This window comes from Lonchura striata, chromosome 6 (genome assembly GCF_050655825.1).
Source record: "Lonchura striata isolate lonStrDom1 chromosome 6, ASM5065582v1, whole genome shotgun sequence".
Taxonomy (NCBI): domain Eukaryota; kingdom Metazoa; phylum Chordata; class Aves; order Passeriformes; family Estrildidae; genus Lonchura; species Lonchura striata.
The window spans coordinates 25,528,046-25,537,153 of NC_140708.1; the positions used below are offsets into that span (position 1 = coordinate 25,528,046).

The window sequence follows — 9,108 nt, forward strand, 5'->3', positions numbered from 1 at the left end:
GCCCCGAAGCTCCCTCTGTCACGTCCTACCGGGGCCGGTGCCCGCGGCCCCGACCGGAGCAGCTCGGGGACGGCCGGAGCCTGTGCACGGCGTGCTCGGGCAGGGGGCACAGAACCTCCCCATCACTTCATCTTTTCGGGCCCCGTTCAGGAGAGCGGTTTGCGGATAAACCAAAGTTACAGCCACTTATTCAGAAAACTCAGCTGATGTTCCTGAAAGAATTAACTCACTTAGAAGCAGCAGCTTGTCTGCTCTAAGGGCCATCTTCCCTTGCCAATTGCAATAGTCACTTGTTGCTATCTATAAGCATTTCTTGGCACTAAAAGCCTCGGTGACACTTAGCCGGGTGTAAATCCCTGGCCCCTGGGTCCTCACTGCAGCACCTGGAGGGGCTGAATACCCACGCGGGTGCCCACCCAGGATGCCCACTCCTAGGAGCAATTCTCGTACCCTGGGGTTCCGTGCTCCTTCCCTGAGTCATTTCAGAGAAAGGCCGATGAATAACCACTGTTGACTCAGGTGGGTCAGCATCTGCCCAGGCTGGGGTCGATGCCCGGCCCCGAGCAAACCCTGCCGGCCCCGCTCCTCCTCCAGCCCGCACCCCTCTCCAGCCCCCAAGGTCAGGGCGACTCAGGGGCAAACACCCACGCTTCCAGCCTGGGTTTGCCAGCCAGGTTTTCCTCCTCCTGCCACACAGCCTGCTCCCGTGTGGGCACAGGCACGGGCAAAACCGAAATGCAGGGTGGGAGGCTGAAACACCGGGAAAAAATATAGCAGAGAGCCCACACTAGGCTCCTGCAGCCGAGGGTGCCCAGAAAGCTGCGGGGTGGTTGATGGCTGGCACAGTACTGAGGGAAAAGCCGCTTACAACACACCTGGTAGAGGAGAGGTTTGGGTTTTCTCCCGCCAGTAACTGGATGGCCAGAGTGGCGAGTGTTGCAGAGGTTAGGTTTATTTCACAGATATGTCCATCAAAAATTAAATACCAAGTTTTGCCTTTTTTTTTTAAACACCAAACAAATATGTACAAAATATGAACAATGTGAGGTATAAAATCACAAGACTTTTAAAGAAAACTAGTATGTACAGAAGCAGATACGTGTACGATAGGCATTATCTTCCCACAGCTGTGTGCCTCACTTATGCCCTGCAGCTGATGCCAGTTTCTGTCCTGTGGCAGGGCCCTATCACTCCCTGCATTTTCTTCTCAAATATGAAATCCATAAAAAACAGTGCTAGAGATTTTAAAGGAGAAAAATATTTTTTTTTCTGCAAATAGAACCATCTAAACTGTGAGACAAAAACCTCAAAAATCTGAGAAGGCGCATTTCATCTCACACAACAAGAAAAAGGAATCTGTCTGACAACTCTACCTGACAAACGGAAGGATGTCTCAGTAGAGAGCACATAAAAGCATGTGAGTATAAGGCACTTCTCGGGATGGCCAAGTCCCTCCCTATTTCACAGAACATAGCTCTCTGCTTACAAAGGGCGTTTAAATTAATCTATTTAAAGTACATTTGTTTACACATATAAAGGGCTTAGTCCTGCAATCCATACTCACTTCCACACTAGTTAGAGTTTTGCTTGATCACTGACAACAGCTGATTCAGACCGCCTCCACCGCCATGAGTAAGGACAGGGTGCAGGATTATATTCCAGTTAGAACAGTGATTATTGTACAAACATATCTTACAAATAATTAAATACAAACCATGGTCCTCTAACCAAATTACAGATGCCAAAACTGAACTGTTTGCAGAAAATACATCTTTCTTTCTCTGCTTGTTATAAAATTAGTCTATTTGGTGATGCTTTTTTCTTTCAATGCAATGGTGAAAGTTTTCTCCTGTAGCACAATATTCTTTCAAACCAGCCCCTGGTAAAGCGCAAGCTGAGTTAGGTCCACTCTCTGCATGGGACTGTTAGTGGGCAGCAGTGTAATAGCCTTTATCGCCTTCAATGTCCACTTCTTGGTCAGAGTCATCAGAGACATCTGACTCCAGGTCCTCCTGGGAGGCTGGTGAGGGGGTGTACTGTGAGCCATCCAGAGAGACCTCCTTACCCTTCTGCTCAGGGCTCTGGCAGCTCTCTGGCCTTTGGTCACTGTGACTGTCAGCACCTTCTACTTCTTCTTTTTTGGTGGCCTGGGGGTTCTCCTGCAACGAAAGAATCCTGCTTGGTACAGAACTACAGGCCACAGAGACAGGAGACCCGGGAATTCCAGCTGTGCTGTGTGGGAAAACCACCTTGCAGAAAAAGGCAGGTGTCCTGCTACCCCTCCCTGGTCCTCCTGCCTATAAAGCTGCCCGAGTGCGACAGGGCCGGGCAAGGGCTCTGATCCCACTCCCTCACAGCCACAGGGGCTGCTGCCGTGAATAAGGCTCCTTGGCGATGGTTATCTCAGCCACTTCAAAAGAGTCAGGAGCTGCTGGAGCCCAGGAACCTCTGAACTTTTGTCTTTAGCAAAGCAAATGTTTATTATGAGTCTACAAACACCGACACACAGCTTCCTCCTGCCCTGATCTTTCTTTAATTACACCCAACAGCAAGAGGAGGGAGGTTGAATCCATCAGTGGTCCAAAAGCAAATGGAAAAAAATTACTAATTAAGCTAAAACTCAACTTTAAAACACTCACCACTAAAACCAAACCCAAACCCTATTTGTGAATACAAGAGTAGCCCTGTGTTGGCACCTGTCTGGAGAGCCCAGTCCCCTAAGGGGGCATGAAATGCTACGTGAAAGAAAAAGCAGGCAGAGACACGTACCCATGATATAACCGTGCAGGCTTGGAGAAATGGATGTGACTGAATGAAAAGGAGGAAATGACTTAAAATGGCCGAGATCCCAAGTGAGCTCTCTGGACACTGTAGCACGGGCTGCGCCCTAGGCGGCCTCTTGCCAGAATAATAGGACTTTATTAAAAAATCAACTGAAGATTGAGTTAAATTCAGGCAAAGGTCACAGAAGAGATTTATCTAGAGCATGGTACTGTGATTAGTTTTCTTTTCTTTTTACTTTTATATTAAAGTCGAATTTGCCAGTAAAACATGTGCATCCATGTCACATTACTGAAGCCAGACTCAGGCCAAAATGTTGGAATTTTTCAAAAATATTTGAGCAAAGGGACCTCACTTTTGCCGAGTCCCTATGTGTCATAAAAACCTCTAAATAATTATCTGCTTGAGCATGATTTCTAAGGGAAGGGAAACCGCTTTAACTTCTTACACTCCTACATTGTAACTGCTTATGAAAGTAGGATTAAAAAGTACTCAATTTTCCATGTGGCTCCTTAAAACAAACAAGGTATTTGTACCTGCTTTCTCACAATGTTAGCAAAATACATCGACCTGTGTTTATTAAGAGAGAGCATTTTAAAACACCAGTTAATATTCTCCAAAATAACTGCCTAAGTAATTTACTGACAATTACTTATCTTCTCCACGTTAATTGGCTAAACAACATATGGGTTTACAAAACAATTACCGAGGAGTTTTAATAGGTGGTGTGTGAAACTCGGGCATAATTGATATAGGAACTGCATTAGAAGCTTTTAACGTTAGTGCTGCCTGAACGAGCCCTCATGGATTCCAGCATGACTATTTGTCTTTTTAATCAAGGTGAAGAGGTTAAACAGCCTTTCAGATGACTTCTGCATACAACCTGGAATAGGCGAGCACGGCGTAAGATAAGACAATTAAAATACTTATTTCTATAGAAACAGAAACATCTACGTACCTGCTTTAGACGCCTCCATTTGGCTCTGCGATTCTGAAACCAGGTTTTGACCTGAGCAACGACAATGAGAAAAGGTGCGGGGTAGTCTTGGAGCCAGTTAGTGCCCGGAGCCTTACCCAAGCCACAAGCAAAAAGCAAGAACCTGCCAAAAACCCTTTCCCCGCCGACCCCGAGCCGGCCAGGTGCCCGGGAGCGATGGACCGAGAGCAGCTGCACGGCGGGGCCTGGAGCGAAAGGGAAGGGGGTGCGGCTCCCCGGGGCGGGGGCACGGCCTCACCTGCCTCTCGCTGAGCTGCAGCATCTTGGCCAGGCGCTTCCTCTCCGGCGGGGAGAGGTATTTCTGCGTCTCGAACTTCTTCTCCAACTCGATGGTCTGGTCGTTGGAGAAGCGGACCTGCCCCCCCTTCCTCTTGTGCAGCGGCCGCTGGATGAAGGGGCTCCACAGCAGCGGCTTCCCTACAAAGAGAGGCACAGTGCCGAGGGTCACTGGCCGGCCGCGGACACGCGTGACTGAGGAGCCCCTGCCCCGCCCGGGCCCAGGCCTGGTAGTGCGCCGGGTCCAGGGCTCGCTAATTTCCTTCGCCTGATTTTATTTCTCTCAGTTCCTACTCTGATCTTTCACCTCTCTGATTTTTTCCCCTCCGCCAAACGGAGAGACCAGTTAAAGTCACTTTACGGGCTTTGGCAACATTTCCGTCAATGTGTTTCCTGTTGGTCTATCTCGCAAAGAAAGAGACCAAAAAAAAAAAAAAAAAAAAAAGACCTTTGCTTCCTTCTGCTCTTTCACTGCGATGCCCTAAAGAAACCGTCTCCCTTTCTATGAGCCAGCGCCCGGGTCCCTGCGGACAGCGGGGACATCGCGGGGCTGGGCAGGGGTGATGCGCCAACAGGAGGACATTGGGCTTCTAGGAAGAAGAGCCCGCATGTCCGCCACCCTCGGCTGGGGGTTTGCCCTCCCGAGCCCGCGGGGTGCCCGCCAGGCTCACCCGTGGCCGGATGAGGGGCGAGGAGGTGCAGGCAGCAACACGCCGGGGAACCGGCCCCGCTGCGGAGCCGCGGCCGCGTCCTGGGGCAGGAGGCTCTGGCCAGCGCTACTGAGTCACGCTGTTTGTCTTTCTGCCTGCACCCTTTGCAATTTGCTGCATTGTTTTTCGAGATTTTGCTTGCGTCAGGCTTTAGTAATTCTGGTGCAAAACAGACTCAAAAAATAGGAAGCAACTGGTTATTTTAGCTGTCATAAAGTCACATCCCACACAGAGGAAATGAACAATATCAGAAAAACGGATCCCGGCTATCAGAAGTCGAGTGTTTCCTGAATTTGTCTGTATTGAGGATGTCGATAAAGTAATCAGCAATGTGCACGACTCCCGGGGAAGAGCCTGCTTCAGGCGGCCAGGAAAACACTTAACAGCTTCTGAAACCAGATTTACTCCTATCGAGAGCTCAAGGTTTCCTGTATGAACGGAAAGGGTCAGCCTCTTTCACTGCACAAATGTGGTGAGTCAGGTCCAGTTTTGCAATCACTAAGAACAAGTGCTGCAGCCCGGGCACGGGGCTCAGCCCCCGCAGAGGGGTCGCTTCCCTGGCCAAAGGCGCGAAGTAGTCCCCGGGGCCACCGACCCGGCCCGGCCCGGCCCGGCCCGAGCCGACCCGCAGAGGAACCTCGGGGGCCCCCAGCGAGTGGAGACGGCCTCCCGACTGTTTTTCAAGTCATCCGCAGGAAAGACTTGAGATCTGCCATGCGATCTCCAAGCACAATTAAAACTCCCCACCAAAACCACACGCGACATTACTAAGGACACTCTCAGAGTCACTTGGTTTGAAGGAAAACAAATCTGAGTCACCGCGGCCGCGCACTGTGGTCTCGCTGACAGACCCGGAGCATGTCACGTCTCTAATTTACTGTAAAACAGACGGGGACCGGACAGAGCCGGGGGAATACAGAGAAGCGGCAGGGCGGGCGGAAAAGGGGACCGCTTTCGGGCACTACCCATTTATCCGTGCCCCGACGGCGGGATGGGGACGGCACCGAGAGCTGCGCCGCAGCCGGGTAGGGCGGAGGGGGGCACATGGCTTACCCAGGGGGTCCTGCCGGATCAGGGCGTGCGCGTAGTCGCCGACGGCGCGGGGGAACGAGTAGAGGGGCCCGGCGTAGGCGCCGGTGCCATAGGTGGAGGCGAGGTGGTGGGAGAAGGCCGGATGGACGGGGGTCGGCTCGTAGATGGGGGTCCGGTACGGGGACACCAGGCTGGTGAAGGAGGAGTTGGGCGACGGCAACGTCGGCGGCGGCGGGGCGGGCAGGGAGTGGGGGGCCGGGGCGGCGGCGGGGCCGCGGCCCAGGATGTCCTCGATGTAGAAGGGCGTGGGGTGCGCGGGCTGGAGCAGCGGCGTGGGCGCGTACAGCGGGACGCCGACGCCCAGGGCCGCCGGCGCCGCGCCCGGCGGCTGGTACTGCATGGCGCGGTCACCGCCCGCGCACCCCCGCGCCCCCGGCCGCCCCTGCGGAAAGCCGTCCCCGACCGCGGCGGCTGGGTGCTGGCACCGCCGCCGCGGGTTTCTCTGGGCTCGGGTTACCCTTCGATAGGTTTCTATTGGCGCGGGGCGGAGCCCGCGTGGTCTCTGTCCCCTTCCTGCCACGGCGCCGTCTGGCCAATGAGCCCGGCCAGGGAAGGGGGAAACCACCCCCCGCCGGCAAACACTCTCCCGCCTCCTCGAGCGAACTCCCCGCGGCGCCAATCAACCACCGCGGCAGCGCGGGGGAGCCCGGCGCGGCGGGGCGCGATCTGCCGCCCGCCGGGCCCCGACGGCGCGGGGGCCTCGGCGCTTCCCGCAGCGGTTCCCGCTCTCTGCTGGCGCTCGGCACCGCGTCAGCCGGGGCTCGGGCTTCCCCGTGGGGGTGCGCGCTGACCCCTGCAGCGTGGCGCTGGCGCGGACCGAGGGAGGAGGCAAGAAGCGGACAGCCACCCCACGCCCGGTCCGGGAACCCCTCTCTTGGAAAGGTCCGCGCGGGCGCTCCGCCTGACTGCGCGGACCGGGAACGAGAGGGGGGAGTGCGTAGGCGGCGGGGCCGCACCGGCCCTGCCCGTGCCCAGGACAGGGCCGAGAGCGCGGCGTGGCGAAGCAGGAAGCGGCGCCGCGCTGCTCGCGTCCCGCCTGGCACCGACGGCCAGCACCGGGCGGCAGACTGGGGGCGATGTGGCGGCCGAGGGCCCCGCGGGACTGGGGACCCAGTGCCCGGCAGCCCGGGCTGGGAAAGCGGCATGACGGCCCGAGCAGCGCCACCTGGGCTCCATCGATTAGGTTTTTAAGATCCCGCCGGGTGATGCCCCTGCCCCGCAGCCCCCAGTGGGGGACACGCGCTCTGTCCGGGCGTCGCCGACTCCGCTCCGCAGGGCGCCCCTCGCCAGCACCGCTGTGGGCCAGACTCGGGCGAGGAGGGGGCAGCGACCCCCGCTCTGCCCGGGCCCCTCAAGCACCCGGGGCCGACGGCAGCGGCTGGCGCAGCCCCTCCTTCTCCCTCTCCGTGCGAGCGGAGGCGACAGGTGCACCCCGCGTGTCCGCGGACCCCGCCGTGTCCCGTCTCCCTCACACGCCCCCGTGCTGACAGCGAGCACGGAAAGCTGTTAAGGAAGAGCAGGTGCTGGTATTACTCTGCCTTTTTTTTTTGTTTATTGGTTTGTTTTTTCTTTGAAAAAATAAGGAAAAAAGAGACAGGTCTCCAGTTCAAACCCACAAAGATCTTAATAACTAAGAGGCTCAGAGCAAGACGAAAGGGTGTTGATGAAATGAAAAACAAAAAAAATATCTATTATAATAATACAGAGAGGTTGGGTTTTCTTTTTCTTCACATTGTTAACAAATGCCAAAACTCACCTTTAAAGGGTGGTCTTGTGTCTTGTAAATATCAGGTACACGTAAAGCGAGCTGACAGTTTTGATTATTTTTTCTCTGTGTTCAGTCTCCCAGGCATTGCTCTTTCCAAGGGGTTGAGTTAATGTTTTCATCTGGAAGTGTTGGATTTGCAGCTTGATTTACTTAATAAATGTACAGTAAACCGATGACCCGTTGCCCTCTGGAATAACGACGTGCATGATATGAGGCAGCAGAATGGAGGGCCCCCACAATATTTTACAAGCTGTCAATTCAAAATCTTGAGAACAAGTTTATGCAAAAAGAAAAAAAAAAGTTTTGCTGTATTATTGGAAAACAAATAAATAGAGGAAGAGATTATTCTTTTCTAACTTTTATACAAGCAATAGGCCTTGTTAAAAGGAAGTTTTAATGACACCGTTATTACATTCCACTACCACTGCATAATCCCTAACAAGAAAAATGAAGCACTTAATTTTGCAGTTCTACAGAACCGCCCCTTTCAAATTCAATTGTTAGACCTCAGCCTTCCTCTTTCCACGGGTTGGAGACTATTAAATCCGCATTCATGAAATGTCACATTTATTGAACTACATAATTTTTTAATATCACTAGTGCAGGTTTTATAGTTGATTTTATTGTTTTTATGGCCATTCGGGGCTCTAAAACCCGGATTTTTTCAATGTTGTCCTTATAATTTTTTTCACACAGTCTGAACTAATAAAATAGAACAGTTGTGACTTTTTAATGCAAGGGGTCTCGGAGTTTCAATATTTTCACTCTGCTGGATACTAAAACCAATAAAAATACATGAGATTTTAATTATTTTCTGGATTAAATAAAACCTTTTCCTTTTCGCTTGGAACATACATTTTGTTTGTAGTTTCTGTCGTGAGGGAGACAATGCAACATCAGACAAAATATTTTGTAACCAGTATTGTTGCAATGAATATAGTTTTGACCGGATTTTACCGTCTAACGGGCATTTAAAGAAAGGTACTGGAGATCGTGGCAACCAAGAGAGTGCTTGAGTATTTCTATTATTTCTTCTCCAGATTCCCTCTGGAAAGCTTTCCAATTTATCTGGAAAACCCTGAGCGGGGGGGGGCGGGGGGAAGTGGGGGGGTGGGTAGAGAGAGAAGCCTTGGGAGAGAGAGAAAATGTACGCCTCTCTCGATTAAAATAGGAATGCTTTCACATTAATTTTCTTGGTATTCACTTGAAACACCACCAAGTTTTCCTGCTAATCTGGGGATTTCTGGAGGGCGGCAGGGCGAGATGCGTGCATCTCCGCACTGGCACGGTCTCAGCCCGGAGGAATCGGCTGGAGAACTCATTATTTTGTGTAATAACTTCGGGGCCCTGTCTTCCCCTTCACTTTCCGTGAAATCACCCGCCTTCGAGGAGTTCTGAGCTCAAGGAAAAAATAATAATAAAAGTCAAGGCCCCCACTTGCTGCAGGCGGCGCCGCTGCGAGCCCCGACGGCGGAGCCGGCCGG

General features: G+C 52.9%; 1 protein-coding gene across 1 annotated transcript; it reads right to left on the bottom strand.

Annotated features, from left to right (window-relative positions):
- Positions 1–931: 931 nt before the first annotated feature.
- On the bottom strand, positions 932–6,231 carry HHEX (hematopoietically expressed homeobox). Its single transcript, XM_021536489.4, has 4 exons — positions 5,818–6,231; positions 4,017–4,195; positions 3,740–3,790; positions 932–2,159 (listed from the first exon to the last, which is right to left on the bottom strand). Exons 1-4 carry the CDS (start codon positions 6,194–6,196, stop codon positions 1,926–1,928), a joined length of 843 nt encoding a protein of 280 aa, XP_021392164.1. The 5' UTR covers positions 6,197–6,231; the 3' UTR covers positions 932–1,925.
- Between the last annotated feature and the right edge of the window lie 2,877 nt (positions 6,232–9,108).

Bases quoted from the DNA above. Each gene is read 5' to 3' on its own strand.
- HHEX (XM_021536489.4), bottom strand. From the start codon at position 6,196: ATGCAGTACCAGCCGCCGGGCGCGGCGCCGGCGGCCCTGGGCGTCGGC. The intron at 3,791-4,016 runs GTGAGGCCGTGC...GTCGTTGCTCAG, and splicing joins TGCAGCTCAGCGAGAGGCAG to GTCAAAACCTGGTTTCAGAA. The intron at 2,160-3,739 runs GTACGTAGATGT...CTTTCGTTGCAG, and splicing joins AATGGAGGCGTCTAAAGCAG to GAGAACCCCCAGGCCACCAA.